Source organism: Engystomops pustulosus, chromosome 6 (genome assembly GCF_040894005.1).
Source record: "Engystomops pustulosus chromosome 6, aEngPut4.maternal, whole genome shotgun sequence".
In the NCBI taxonomy this organism is placed as follows: Eukaryota; Metazoa; Chordata; class Amphibia; order Anura; family Leptodactylidae; genus Engystomops; species Engystomops pustulosus.
In genome coordinates, this window is record NC_092416.1 from 60,870,923 (window position 1) to 60,886,694 (window position 15,772).

The 15,772-nt window shown below is 39.1% G+C and overlaps 1 protein-coding gene across 10 annotated transcripts in view; it reads left to right on the forward strand.

Moving 5' to 3' along the window:
* Nucleotides 1-15,772, forward strand: part of CAMTA1 (calmodulin binding transcription activator 1) — a 1,053,810-nt gene that overhangs the window by 377,204 nt on the left and 660,834 nt on the right. For all 10 annotated transcript variants that reach the window (XM_072156284.1, XM_072156283.1, XM_072156282.1 and 7 more), the window contains one exon: nt 8,359-8,494. In XM_072156284.1, coding sequence (XP_072012385.1) covers nt 8,359-8,494 — 136 coding nt within the window. The remainder of the gene's footprint in view (nt 1-8,358; nt 8,495-15,772) is intronic.

The window sequence follows — 15,772 nt, forward strand, 5'->3', positions numbered from 1 at the left end:
TCCACACAAACTACAGTGAAAATACTTAACCAATAGAATTGAGACTGTGATAAATAAGAAGAAGGAATGGAGTTGCTTTGTTTTAATGACAAGCAGATAATGACACAGGAGGTTCTGACATGCACATGTTATTACCAGACACATTATTTAACCTTGTATGGAAAAGTGACAGAGAAGTATCACTGTATAGCACTGTACAGAGAACGTCCATCCTGGAAACATCAATACACAATAACAAATGACACATCCATTGGCCTAGCAATTGTGCCTTTTGTAGTCAAGATCCGTCATTGTCTCCTTCTGAATCATCTTTAATCCCCAACAAAGACATTGTCAGTGTCTTAAGAAACCTCTAGCTCAGGTTTAATCATTATTTATGCTCTCTTTTCAATCACGTCTGTTACTTTAAAAAGACATTATTAAGTATCATTTACCTTCCCTGCATTCATTAGAAGGAATAGGAAGTTAAGTCACTGATTATGCTGTAGATATGCAGCTTTGATGACATGAGTGGTGATTGAAGGATGGGCTGTAAATCTCTAGATAGCCTTTTGCTTGGATCTAGTGATATCACATTATTCTCATGATGACATCACGAGCAAAACTCTACCAGCTAAGTGTCAATGAACTGCCAACAAGAGGTGGTTAACCCTATGCAGTCTCATTCATTGCAAAATCTGTAAAAGAAACCATTGAGACATTGGGGCACATTTACTTACCCGGCCCATTCGCGATCCAGCGGCGCGTTCTCTGCACAGGATTCGGGTCCGGCTGGGATTTAAGATGGTAGTTCCTCCGCCGTCCACCAGGTGGCGCTGCAGCGCCGAAAATAATCTTAACGCCCCGGAATGCACCATCCCATAGAAGGTGAAGGTGAGCGCTCCCCAAGCGACACATTTTCGGTTTTTAAATGCGGCGGTTTTTCCGAATACGTCGGGTTTTCGTTCGGCCACGCCCCCCCGATTTCTGTCGCGCGCATGCCGGCCCCGATGCGCCACAATCCGATCGCGTGCGCCAAAAACCCGGGGCAATTCATGTACAAGCGGCGCAAATCGGAAATATTCGGGTAACACGTCGGGAAAACGCGAATCGGGCCCTTAGTAAATGACCCCCATTATCTCCTTCAAGCCTTCTGTCCCTTTACCTTCTAGAGCTAATTCTTGCAGCCCTAGGGTCCTGGGTTCCCATGCAGGTCAACATTTGCAAAGAGTTTGTATGTTCTCTCCGAGTTTGGGTGGGTTTCCTTCCACACTCCATAACATACTGGTAGGTTGATTACATTGTGAGCCCCATTGGAGACAGTGACTGATTTGGTAAGCTCTGTGTAGTGGTGTGGAATCTGTGTGCGCTATATAAATAAAGGAATTATTATTTATTATTATTAAGTCCCTATAAAAGACTCCCAACATATTAAAGAAAATCTACCATCAGAAATCTACCTATGATAGCAGATCTGATGGACGGTTCCCGGTGACTTTTTTAAACCTTAATCTACTTATCGCTAATCCTAGAATGCTTTGTACACTAAACTACAGTTTATCTTACTAATATGCTCATTTCTGGTAGTAGCTACTGGGACATGGAGTATTCTCTCCGGGCAGCAGGAGCAAAGGCTACTCCATGTCTCAGTTGCCTCTGCTATCCCTGCCCGCCTGCTGAGCTCCAGCCCTCTACTGCCCTGCTTACATGTCATTGGCTTATTCAAACTCTGCACATGCGCAGTACCTCCAGCTTTGGAGCCAACAGGGTGCCACTATGCCTGTAAGCTCTGCATACATATGAGTCTATGCACGTGCATAGCAGAGCCCAAAGGAGCCAAGGACCTAGAAGCAGGGCAGCAGCTTGCACGGGTGGAGCAGGTGGGAGGGATCGAAGAGGCCACTGGGGAATGGAGTAGCCTTTTTGCCCAATGCCTGGAGAGGCTACTCCACACCACAGAAGCCTCACCTAGGAATTAGCATATAAATTAGATAAATTATAGTTTATTATAGCAGAAAGTATTCTTGGATTAAATAAAGATAGATTAGGGTTTAGAAGGTCACTGGGAACCAGCAGATCAACAATAATAGGTAGATTTCTGATGGTAGGCAACCTACCATCTTTTACTCATTTCTCTGACTGCTGGGTATTTTTTTGTAAATATTATTATTCTACATGATAATAATTGAGCTATTTGGTCATTGTAGAACTTTACTTTACTGAAGAATTTTGTGTTAGTAAACGTAGGTTGTTCCCTATCCCGGACCCCCACTATCCAAAAAAGCCAAGACAATGATTTGTGGAGGTCTGGGATTTCCATGCTTTACACAAACATCTCTTTGATTTAAATCGATATCATGCCATGCTAGTTGTAATATTTTTGAAAAATTTGTATTGTATATTTGCGCCTGAATTTGCGATTTTTCCACTTACAAAGTTAGGTGAGCACACATTTTTCAGTGTTGTACCTGATGCTGTTTAACATCCAGTTGTGGACGTATGATGAAGTTGCAAATAATCTTCAGTCTTGATCAGGTGTAAAAAAAACTTTAGAAGACATTGCAGAAGAGTTTGCAACCTTTGTTTGACTTTTTAATAACAAGTCGCAAAAACCCCACAGACTGCCTGATATATCAACCTCAAAGATAAATAAAACAAGTCCATAACCTGGAAAAAACAAGAAAAGACATACACAAATATTGTGACTTGGGATAAATGACACACAATGACACACTCTAAAACACACACGTTGTGGCTATATCCCTTCCCCCTCAGCTTATTTTGTCTGTAGAGCTGGTGACTCTCCTTTTCACAGTAAGTGTCCTTGGCTCTAGTGTTCTCTGATACCTCTCATTCTGCCTTCAGTACAGGAGATGTAGAGCAGAAGAGCAGCTCAACCATAGTCTGAGTTTATGGTTGTATCCAAGGACAACCAATACACAACCAATATACAACAGCAGGACTGACAGAGACAGGTTAGAATATTTGTTTAAATGCTGCATTTTAGTTAATAACATTGTAAGAATGTGTTATTTTGCCCTCCTGAGCATATTTAACAATTTTGTCTTTGTTGGGAATACCCCTTTAAGTAATATTGGAGCTTCACTGATCAAACCACCCTGGGATATATTGTCATTCCATCTAAAAATAAGTTGAGGATTATAAAAGAAATAAAATGTGGTCAGTGTTTTCATCATAAACCAGTGTCCCCTCCAGCACAGAGTAGTCACTTGTTATGACATGCAGGCGACAGGAAAGAAGAACATTTTCAGATGAAACAGTTCTAATGGTTTCCAGCGAGATGCATGACTGACGATCAATATGCTTACTGGGTGGTGGAATGGGTCTCAGCAGGTATGAGACAAATGCAATCCTAAATGTCACTACCCGAAGATGTGAAATGACACCAGGTAGCAGAATCGGAATCATCATGCAAATTTGGTAGTTGGCAGGAGCGCTGCCTTTCTGAAGTGTCAGGGCACTTTCATTTTGGGACCTATAATTGGCACAGATGCAAGGCAGTTTTATTGGCACTTTTCCTTTACTTGCTCACATATTTTATCCTACCAGACTCTCTGGCTGGAAGGTATTTGAGAGAAGGGAATTCACCTTGTGATCTCTCTGTATGATGGGACATTCAGGGACCAGATAGATATTTACTCACTTCTCATAATTCAAAATATCCTTGAAATCATTATTTTTCATAGCAGAATCAGTGAATAAAATAAGCTTAATACCATATTGATGTTCTGTGATGTTAGGAATAAAGTTTTGTTTAGGAAAAAGTAACAAAAAAATAATTTTCTGTCAATCCTGTCTTATAGTATACCATAAGGTAAATTATTAAAGACAGGGTGTATATATTTACTACCAAATTTGTATTTCTCCAGCGCATAATAGGAAATCAAGCAGTATAATCCTGCTCCTATGTACAAGAATATAACTACTATAATATTGCTTTTTGTGTACAAGAATATAACTACTATAATACTGTCCCCTATGTACAAGAATATAACTACTATAATACTGCCCCCTATGTACAATAATATAACTACTATAATATTGCTTTTTGTGTACAAGAATATAACTACTATAATACTGTCCCCTATGTACAGGAATATAACCACTATAATACTGCTCCTATGTACAAGAATATAACTACTATAATACTGCCCCCTATGTACAAGAATATAAGTACTATAATACTGCCCCCTATGTACAAGAATATAACTACTATAATACTGCCCCCTATGTACAAGAATATAACTACTATAATACTGCCCCCTATGTACAAGAATATAACTACTATAATACTGTCCCCTATGTACAAGTATATAACTACTATAATATTGCACCCTATGCACAAGAATATAACTACTATAATGCTGTCCCTATGTAGAAGAATATAACTACTATAATACTGTCCCTATGTACAAGAATATAACTACTATAATGCTGCCCCTATGTAGAAGAATATAACTACTATAATACTGTCCCCTATGTACAGGAATATAACTACTATAATACTTCCCCCCTATGTACAAGAATATAACTACTATAATACTGCCCCCATGTACAAGAATATAACTATAATACGGCCCCCTATGTACAAGAGTATAACTACTATAATACTGCCCCCTTTGTACATGAATATAACTACTGTAACACTGTCCCATATGCACTAAAGTGTGCAGCATTCTTCTAGTAAATTTGAGTTTTTTCTTAACTTTACAGAACACATGGATTCTTGTGGTATTTCGGTATGGTGATCACATGCACATTACAACTTTGTTCCTTGTTATAATTTTGCTAATGTCACTAGGGAGTTTTTCCGATGAAATATCGTCAGACTAGCACTTTGTATGAAAGTTTTTTACGACTGCTGTTTCTGTTTATGCCTTGTGTTGTTGTATTTCTTTCTGTTCTTGTGTTCCGAAAGCCAATTACTGTGACTAACAGAGCACTGTAAATTTTTGCAAATGCGTATTGCTGTCTCTGTGGGATGCGTGGCATCTCTCCTCACGTGTTTTTATATCACTCCAAAATGAACGACTTCTGTTTAGCATATGGCTTCATACTTAGTTATCCGCTCAAAATATCGCGGCTCAGGAGTGATTACATTGGAAGACGAATAAGTGCTTCATTTTTCAGTTCAAAATTAGGTATAAATAGAATGTACTGCTCTTTAAAAACCTGAATTAACGCTAAATTGGGGGCTATCCATCATTACAAAGACTTGACAAACTTTAAAGCTTTATGGTTGGGATTTGAGATTGAAATTCAAAAGGATTGTGCAAGATAGAATCAAATGACTGCTACTTTTATTGATGCAGCGCCACTTCTGTTTATGGCCAGTAGTACAGGTTCAAATCTTTAAGATTGAGCTCTGATAACTGCCCCACTATTACCAAGGCCCCCTTCTTACAGAGTAAATAGAAGTACATATATTATGTTTGATGATCTAAAGTCAGTGTAAAACAAAAAGAGTATCACTGAGCTGGTGTATCTGTCATTTATGTATCTATAAGAAGGGATAGCTGTGTTTATGTTTTAACAAAAAAATCGTAGAAAAGTAGAAAGGCAATCACCCCACCGGAGGCTGCTTGCTTCAAAAAGGAAATACTTTATTTATCTTCTAAGAATACATACCAGGGGAGAGGGAAGAGGTATTATTGTTGTTGAGTAGCTTTCTACTTGATTGGTTTGTTTGCACTTGGTTTGGAAATATAGCACCACCAGAGCTTGCTACCTTGTTATCATTCTCAATAGGCAGACAAGACTTGACTGGGACGAAGTGCAGTTTTTTCCTTTTTTTTTAACATTTTTGAGACTTTTTATGGCACTTATGCTCATTTGCGACTTTTTTTTGCGCCTTTAATTACTATAAATCTTTATGAAATATTCCATTAACACAATATAAACAAACAGTTTAAGTTTAAAGGGAACCTACAACCACGATTCTACCTATAAAGGTAGATCGGGTGGTAGTTGGATAATTTTTTGGGCTAATCCTCACTTCCCGGCTATCTTTAAGAAAACTTTAATCGGGGGATATGTAAATTTTTTTAAGCGGCTACTGGGGCGTGGAGTAGCCGGACATGAGGCTACACGTCATGGCTACTCCATGCCCCAGTAGCCTTTTTTCTCCGCCTACCCTTGCATCTTCGGCGCACAGTTCCTCGTAGCTGCACGCCCTCGTCCAAATACCCGGCAAGTGCGTGGCCACAGCTCCGAGGCCGGAGCTACTGCGCATGCCGAGGCTGGAGCTACTGCGCATGCGCAGATGCCGGGTACTCGGACGAGCATGAGTACGAAGAGCTGTGTGCCGAAGATGAAATGGTAGGCAGAGAAAAGAGGCTACTGGGGCGTGGAGTAGCCGCGACGTGTAGCCTCATGTTCGGCTACCCCACACCCCAGTAGCGGCTTAAAAAAATTTACATATCCCCCGATTAAAGTTTTCTTAAAGATAGCCAGAACATGAGGATTAACACAAAAAAGGGCTATCCTCATGTCCCATTTATCCACCTACGACCCGATCTACCTTTATAGGTAGAATCGTGGTGGTAGGTGCCCTTTAAAGAGGGATTGTTAGTTCCATTTCTCCCACAATCTATTCCATTTCTTATAACACTCTAGATCAGGGGATCAAATCTTTTCATATTGCTTCACTCTAAAGGTCAAGTTTAGCCAATAATCAATTGTTGGTGCTTCTTTGCCTCCCCATTTCCTAACTATGCATAACCATGCTATATGCACTACTCTCATAACTGTATCTTCATCCCTCCAATCCATATCCAATTTAGTCTCCTTACAAAGTTTGCCATTATCTAATTTTCTGCAGTGCTCCCTTAGTTATCACCTGAATCCAAATGTGAAAGTTGCAACTTTTTAATAAGTCACAAATTTTGCCGCAAATCTATGGCTGCGACTGACCAGGCGTAAGAATTAGCTCGGAACTGATTGTGACTTTTAGAGACTTTTGTTTTTCAAAAGTTGTACATTTACCAAAGGTCAACATGTACATTTACTAAATGCCACATGTATTTATAAGGAAAAACAGCTAAGATACATCTGACCAGCAGAAAAGCCAATAAAAGTCCCAAAAAACAGACAGACAAAGCTGAACTTATGATACATGTACCTCTATGTGTTTATGTTTTACCTAGAGTACAAGATTTTGACAATTATCGCAATTTTTATTTTTCCAAAAGTGAAAGTCCAACTGGTAATTTCTTTATGTGTAGGTACATCATTCTATTCTGATTTGTTACCTAAATCTGTACATCTCTCTAGCACTTGATGTATGCAAAGCTTTAGATTTCTTACATACAATGAAGTTCAGGGATAAAAATCAGTCATCTTGCAGCTGCCACTAGAGGGAGCTTACTGTATACTTTGATATTATTAAGTCAGACTTTGATGGACCATCAAGCTCTGGAGTCTGGCAGAATAAACTGATTAGATTTTGGAGCACCAGCAATCTGATATTGATAACCAGCCCTGATGATAGGTTGTAATTAGTATCATCCCCCCCAAAATGATTTAAAGGATAGCAGAACATTTATATATTGATTGCCTTTCCTCAGGATAGGTGTGGCTCTGATTCTGTTGCCTCCATGATTTGCTCAATAAAGGGAATGCAGCACTTAGGTGAACAAAGTTTTTTTTTTTTTGTGACGGTTCGGTTATAGCACATGTGCTGCAGGGCTCAAAAGTGATTGGGTTACTATTTTAACCACACTCTCTAACACTAAGTCTACTATACGGGAAAGAGCAAGACCTAGCTGCATAGCCCCTCCAATTAGTTTAAAGACACAATTGTTGGACCTGAATGTCATATTTTGAATTCTTAAAATGTATAAAATAATGTATGCAAAATAAATAATATTTAAGGAAAGACAATAAAATGGCGATGGGAAGGCTTTGAGATTTATAGGCTGCTTAGCATAACCATGGCCTTCTTTTTAAAGGAGCCCTTAATTAATTACCAGTATATTAAACAAAGGTTAATGCCCCCCACCATGGCAGCCTCTGTCATAAGCATTTTCTTCCTCTAAGTTTCTTAGGATTTTCAGAACACGGCAAATCCCTGGTGCCATATATCAGCAGCCAAGGAGCACTTATTACTTACAAGATCTTCTTTTATACCTATCATTGACACATTTAATTCATTAGCTACAAAATCTACAAGTAAATGTTTGCAGGTCATAAACCATCTAAGGAGATCCAGCCTCTGGCAATAAAACGTGAAAAATTATGCTTCACTAAATAGAGGATATTGCTTCTCGCTCGCGACTTTTCCAGACCCTGCTGCTTTTCATCATAAATTTGCTCAGTATTTTTCTCGTGGTGACTTCATTTGCTTGTGGTTTCTTCCAGGCCACAGAATGGTTCCATGATATTATACAATCGGAAGAAGGTCAAATACCGGAAAGATGGATATTGCTGGAAAAAACGGAAAGATGGGAAAACAACTCGAGAAGATCATATGAAACTCAAGGTCCAAGGAGTGGAGGTAGCTGGTTTTATTTAATTTTAAGGTCATTGGAGACTGTTACTATGTATGGAACATAAGACACCATAGGTTGGTGCTGCTGTTTTATCATTTTCAGAGCTTTCTTGTCATTAGAAAGAATTGAGAGGAATTACTGGATTTTATATTGCTTTATAGACATAAAATCCTTATATATCTGCCACTTGGACTGTATCTAATATAATTTATGGAACTGTTCTTAAAAAAATATTACATTAGAATAAATATGTCAATGGATAGACATTTTAGTCTATGGAGAGCACAAGCTCCTTTAATCTGTTCTGAACTTCTGAATTTTGGCCATCCAGAAGTTCCATAGAATAATATTCAATTTAGCAAGAATGAGACCCTGAAGTCCCAGCTGCTGGACCTCTCTAAATCTGCAGAACAGCGCATGGCAAGTACTTCTGGCCTCCTCTGGGATTTAGGGATTCATTCATGCTATATTGAATTTAAGGGAACTTCTGGATGCCCAAATTCAGAAGTCCAGAACAGATAAGGAGAGTTTATGATCTCTCATTCTGCTGATTGAGGGGAATGGATCCAATAGCTGAGACCCTCTTGATCATATATGTATTCTCTATCCTGTGGATACAGTATATCACAAGGGATGTAACCCTTTAAACTCCTGGTCCCTTATCTGCTGAATGTAGGCTTTTATGTTGTTCAAACCACCACTTTTTACACACAAAGTACTATGCATTATGATTATGAACATTTTGTCAGTATACTTGGTCAGGCTCTGTGGCTGCATTCATTTAATATTGGATACTTAAAGTGCTTTTCTATAAGGAGGCGTTGCTATTGAACTGTTTAAAGGATACATCATCAATATCAGATTACTAGGTTTCCAAGTCAGAATACCCAATGATGTGCTGATCCCAGCAGCCTCTAGCACAGAGCTCAACACAGAGATGTCAGCCAGAAGTCTAGTTCCATTATCCATGTTGGTCCCAGAAACTTAAAGGAACACTCCAGTCAAAGCTAATTAATTGAATAATTCTTTGTTCAGGGCCTGAAGGGAGGAGCATGACTCATTTTCATTGTATTCCTAGTACCTTACTAGAACCTAGAGTCATGCTCCTCCCTTCAGGACCTGCAAAATGCATAATTCAATGAATCAGCTTTCACTGGAGTGTTTCTTTATGCTCATCTCTTATTCAGTTGAACACCAATTGGGGCTGGCCACTTCACACAGAAGAGAACTGGACTTTTGACTTTCTTCTCTGTGTTAATTTTGACACCTTACACTTGATGTTAGTTTCTGCTTGCAAAATCCACCACTAAGAAGTCTTATCTGCCCTAAAAAAACATATCCTGGCTAGCACCTGTAAAACTCCATTTGATTAAGGAGTTAACTCCTTCCTCCCTGAGTATATTTATTCAATCCAAAGAACTAACACAAACCAGTAGCAATAATTCTGTCTTACTGGAGTCTTGTATCCAGTAGATGTTTGGTACATATCAGCTTCAAATACACAGTTTGGAATATTTTGAAAATTCAAAATGGAAAATTCTAAAATATGTTTTAATTTGGTTATGACAAGGCTTTACATAAACAAGCGTATATAAATTTCCTCTAATCTAGAATGATATGTTTTATAAGAACAACTGTTTTAATCGGACATGATAACTGCATCCATATCTTGACTGTCATGACTGATATGTGTTATTATTAGAATATCTTCTCTGTTATCAACACAGAGAATGGGGCCAGAATAATAGCTCCATTCTCTGCTTAGTGGTCAGCTCTGGAAACTGCATCCATTCTCCCATTTAAGTGAATGGGAACTGACTTGCATTAACTTAGACTGGCCAATGCACAGTCTGTTAGAGGCCAGAATCTGATGTTAAAGGACATCTATCACAAGATCAAGGATTTTAAGTACCCCGACTTACTAGTGTGCGACGCCTCTGGCGGGATCTGTTCTTCTTTTAGATTTGTATGCCCTTGTTTCTAAGAAAAAGGGGCCTCAGGCTCATTTGCATACGTTTCAAAGCCCTTTTTTTCTTAAAAACATGGGCATAAGAAGCTACAAGAACAGCAGATCCTGCCAGAGTGGGCATTTAACAGTATGTCTGTATGTTTGGTTTACAATCCTTGATCTGGTGATAGATGTCCTTTAAGTAGTAGTCCTGAGTGTCCAAATCCATATACTATAGACAGGTCATCCATATCCTTCTGTTTGGAAACTATTTTAAAATGTACCTTTGCAAAATTAGTTCCTTCAGGTGCTCAGATATGGAAGTTTAAGGCCTGTTGATTCCCAATGGCCCAATTCAAAGCATTATTTGTGATTACCTATGGAGATTATATTCTGATATCCATCATATGATTTTATGTATGAATAACATGCAATGGTTACGGGGGCATAACTAAGAGGGGCATGGCTCCAAAGCAGACTTCTGAATAGGGCCCTACTTACCCCTTAAAATATATACCTATTTGTTTACACACACATGTGAAATACAATCAAACACAGTATACACCATATATACAGCATATAAAGCTATGCATCATATATGCAGAAATATATCATATACACATGACATATACACACACACACACATACAGCATATACACACATACAAATACAATATATACACAGCCAAAGCCCAGTTGCAGGGGCCCCCTGACACTGTGGTGCCCATAGCAGCTGCAATGGCTGCCACCGCAGTAGTTAAACCCCTGAATGGTTACTATTTTATCCATCTAAAAGTGATGTTTGACTTTATCCCAAATAGAATACTAGTGCCACTCATGTCAAGTGGCTATGCTTGGTATTGCAAGTTACCTCAGTTCATGTAAAACTGGAATACTAGACAAAGCAATAGATAAAGGAGGCAGTCTTTCTGGAAAATAACCAGGAAATCTTTTACTACATTTTTATGATATCATGCTGTTGCTTGTATCTCTCATTCAGCTCTCCATCATATATCTTACCCCAGCAATCCCTGGAACTAGTTCCCTGCTTTGTGCTGTATCTGTTACCCATTTTGTATTCTAAGTCACATAATTTATATGATTTTTTTTTTACTACATTGCGCTGAAGTTGCTTTCTGAAAAATGTGTATTGAGTCCCGCTGTGTTGCGTCAAAATGAGTTATGCAGGTAACAGCTCCTTTGATTTATATTCTTTTCTTTATATATAAGTGATGAATGTCGTGCTGATTTGGTGATGCAATTTAAAGGTGTGATACAAGACACCAGTGCGCCTTCACCTCGCCAGTTCTTTTTTTTACTATGAACCATAGAGTCGCTTTAAACTCATATAATTATTGTTCATTGTTGTTTAAATTTGCTTTTCAAAGACAATCGCCTACTGTGGAGGTGCCTTTCATGAAAGCCGTGATATACACCCGTCCTAGAACACAGCCTGAGGACAGAGCACGCTTTCTGCCAACTTGTTTTATTCATATACATTGGTAAGGCAGGTATTAACAGACTATGTAATGAGCTAGAGCGAAGAGGCTCATGTCTCATCACTTTAATGAGTTGATATTTAGCTTTATTTGAAATTTTGTTAAGTCATTTTAATATGTAATGTCTCAAGAAGTTTTAATGTTAATATTAACTTTAAGAGGTTACCCAAACTTTTAAAATTCTTTTAGACCCTTAAAGAGTACTTGACCTTTCTATAAACTTTGCAAAAAGCAGTAGTCCATGTGGTGCACATGACTATAAAAACTTCATATTTGCTTATTGTACTCTTTGTCAGTATTTACCATCTTTAAATGCATAATTGGCAGTAGTCTCTAAATCTAACTGCAATGTGTTCAAAAGTGCTCTAAATGCAATATACTTGATCTCTAAATTTCACTACTCAGCTTCCTGGTAAAGGGGGGGTTAGCTACTTTCAGCTGTTATCTAGCTGTATCAGCTAGAGAGCAGCAGACAATTATACGGGCATTTTGGGCGGCAGCACGCGACTCAAGGTTTCTAGGAAGCCCATAGGCAGCCAAACCACTCACGGACCTCCATCCCTAAAATCCTAATACACGTTTGCTGACACTCCGCTATCCATGTGTGCCAACTCTCTCTATCGCTGTTGAACAGTTGCTTGATGGGGCAAATGGGTTACTTCAATATAAATGCATTTTAAATAGCAGCAGTACAAATTATCACAGCACTGTCCCATAAAAGTGTATGTACGATGTGCATTACTTTTAATGTAAACATTGAGAAGGATGAAGGCTACAAGTATTGCTCTTTTTAGAAACTCACTCTTGGCAGAACGGTGTTCTAATATGGATGGTCTACTATATGGATAGGCTAAACATTTAAAGGGGCTTGGTAGGTCCCCTTTAAGGAAAATTGTCACCATTTGCGTGTAGCAATCACAAGATATTTATGTAGTGGCTGATTATCCAAGAGAATCAACTGGTGGCATTAGGCTAGGAGGCATCTTAAAGGACATCTACCATCAGTTGTACTGATGGTATATTTATCCTACTAAAAAGTTCCTGAGGAACTATGTTCCTCAGGACTTCTTTTATTATAACTCTATATGCAGCAATTGCTTTATTGCATTATAAAAATTGTCCTAATTAGCCTGAGGCACTCCAGTCACAACACTAGAGCGCCAAGTTCTTTTATTTATTCACTCGCCTCATCCCCCGGAGCAGGTGGGACTTGCATTGGAACAGGGGGAGTGAATACATTTAAAGACAAGGCGTCATGAGACAATAAGTGTCATGCCCGCTTATCCTTACGCAGTGGTGGCGAACCTATGGCACGGGTGCCAGAGGTGGCACTCGGAGCCCATTCTGTGGGCACCCAGCACAGAATTTACCAGAGGCTTCCTCCTTCGGTCCAAGACAGACCCGGGTGCGCCACGCTCAGTGCTATTATCTTTGGAGCTCCTGCTTTGGGTCGACTGATTCTTCCCGTTCAGGGGAGCCTGGAGGGAAGCTACAATCCAAATGTCTCCTGCTTTCTATTGTATTGGTGTCCTCAGGACGCCAATACAATTGAAACTTGTGATACAGCAGAGATCAATAGGTTACAGCTCATATTGTCATGTTGGCACTTTGCGACATAAAAGTGGGTTTTGGTTGTAGTTTGGGCACTCTGTATATAAAAGGTTCGCCATCACTGTCCTAGAGGGTAAAACTCACCATTAGTGGATGATCATTTTGATGTTTGCTCAGAAGTCTCAGAAGTTTTTCTATGTAAGTAATAAGGTTTTAGATGACTATCCACCAAAGGACATTGCATTGCCCTCTCCCACTCCATCTGCATCTCTTCCATTCACTGAAAGGCTGACTTGTTATAATATAGAAGTAGCAAATCTGCCATTGATGTAATGGACAATTGGCCTCCTACAATGCAGCACACAATATGCTTAATGGCCTACAATCCCATAATGTAAGAAGTTTACACACCCTGCTAATTGTTGTTTTAAACAAAAAGTTAGTAAAACCTTATCAAATGTGAAGGAAATAAAATTTTGTGCAGTTTTCCTAAAAAACAATGTTCATTTGCGGTTGATGGCCGGACCCTTTGCGAATACTGTGTTGTTTAGTGGCTTGAAATGTACATTTACGGAGGGTTCTGGGAACACTTACTGCTAATTTACACCAACTTTATTCTCCAACTACTCATAAAAAATTCAAAGCTGGATCAGGCATTGTAATATACGTATGATTCCTATAATGAAAAAGCGCCAGCATTGTTCTATGTGGGCTTTACAAATGAAACCATTATAATTCATCCAAAAGAATGGTGGCAGAAGGTTGGCTCCTACTTTACTCTATGCCCATTCTGACCTGTTGATATCCCACTAATTATACATATGCATGCAGAGATGTTGCTTAAGGATTAATCCGTCATTTGTCTTTGGAATTTAAATATTCTCTTAGTGCATACTGACAATGCAATTATCATTTCCAGCCTTTTTGGTATTTCTCTTGTTCAGGCTATAATCTATAGAGAAGCAGCTTATGGTCTTTGAATCGACCAAATACATTTGGATGCAGGTCAACCATATTCTATAGGACTGGAAGAGATCATATATACACAGGGAGTCAAATGTCCCAGGACACCATTTTCAGAAATGAAAGAAAAATGAACACCCCAAAATGTGATGTGTGAGGAGGGTGTAACTTTATGTCCTGAACATGGCATCCATCTTGAAATCCCCCATATTGGATCAAGCAAGTTTTGTAATATTTCATGTGGTTCAAAAGTTATCAAATCTTTATGAATCTGAATGACAATTTATGGAGAACACATGACATATTGCAAATCTGATTTCAGAAATTTCTGATACAATTTTGGTTTCTTTGACCTTTCCATTGAAAAAACTTGCTCTTGGTCCAATATGACAGCATTTAAGATGGCCATCATATTCTGGAAATAGCCTAATAGACCCCCTGAATCCGGATATGTAATTGTCCTTTTTTTTTTCAGAAATAAAGGCTCTCCCAGGACTTTTGACTTACGCTGTAGATATGTTCTCCTATCTGGGAGGGGGCAGGGGAAGCAGGGACTTTGAGGGGCCCAGTGAGGAGCTTTCAGCCCTATCTGCGTACCCTAGGAGGAACACAGATAGTGCTGTATACAGGGACTATCACAGTCCTACTCCCTACATGTCCCTACATGTTTGCCGACTCCCGACACACAAGTATTACTATTGACTTTCCAGGACCTTTGAGATGATGTCATCCACAGGTCCTGGTTGTGCAGCACCTCGGAGGGAAGACTGAGGACATGTGTCAGGTGAATAGTATTTGTTTTCTGTATGCCTATGTGTGTGTGTGTCTATCTTCTACTACTACACCCATCCTACACTACAATAAAGCACAGCACTACTACACAGTACTCCTATGCTGTATATATGGACATAGCACTGCATTACAACTCCCATCCTCTACACATATGGGCACAGCATTGCACTACTACTTTCATCCTGAATATATATGGACACAACACTCTAATAAAACTCCCATTATATCTATGTATATGGACACAACACTGCATTACTACTAGTACACTGCATTTATATGAGCTTATCACTGTAATACTACTCCCAGCCCATCTCTCTCTCTCCTTTCAGATCAGTACTACTAATCCTATCCTTTTTATTTGAGCACAGATCAGTACTACTACCCCTATCCTGTATGTATAAGCACAGATCAGAACTACTACTCCTATCCTGTATATATGGACACAGATCAGTACTAATACTCCTATCTGGTATAAGCCGGCATAGATCATTACTACTACTCCTATCCTGTATATATGGGCACAGATCAGTA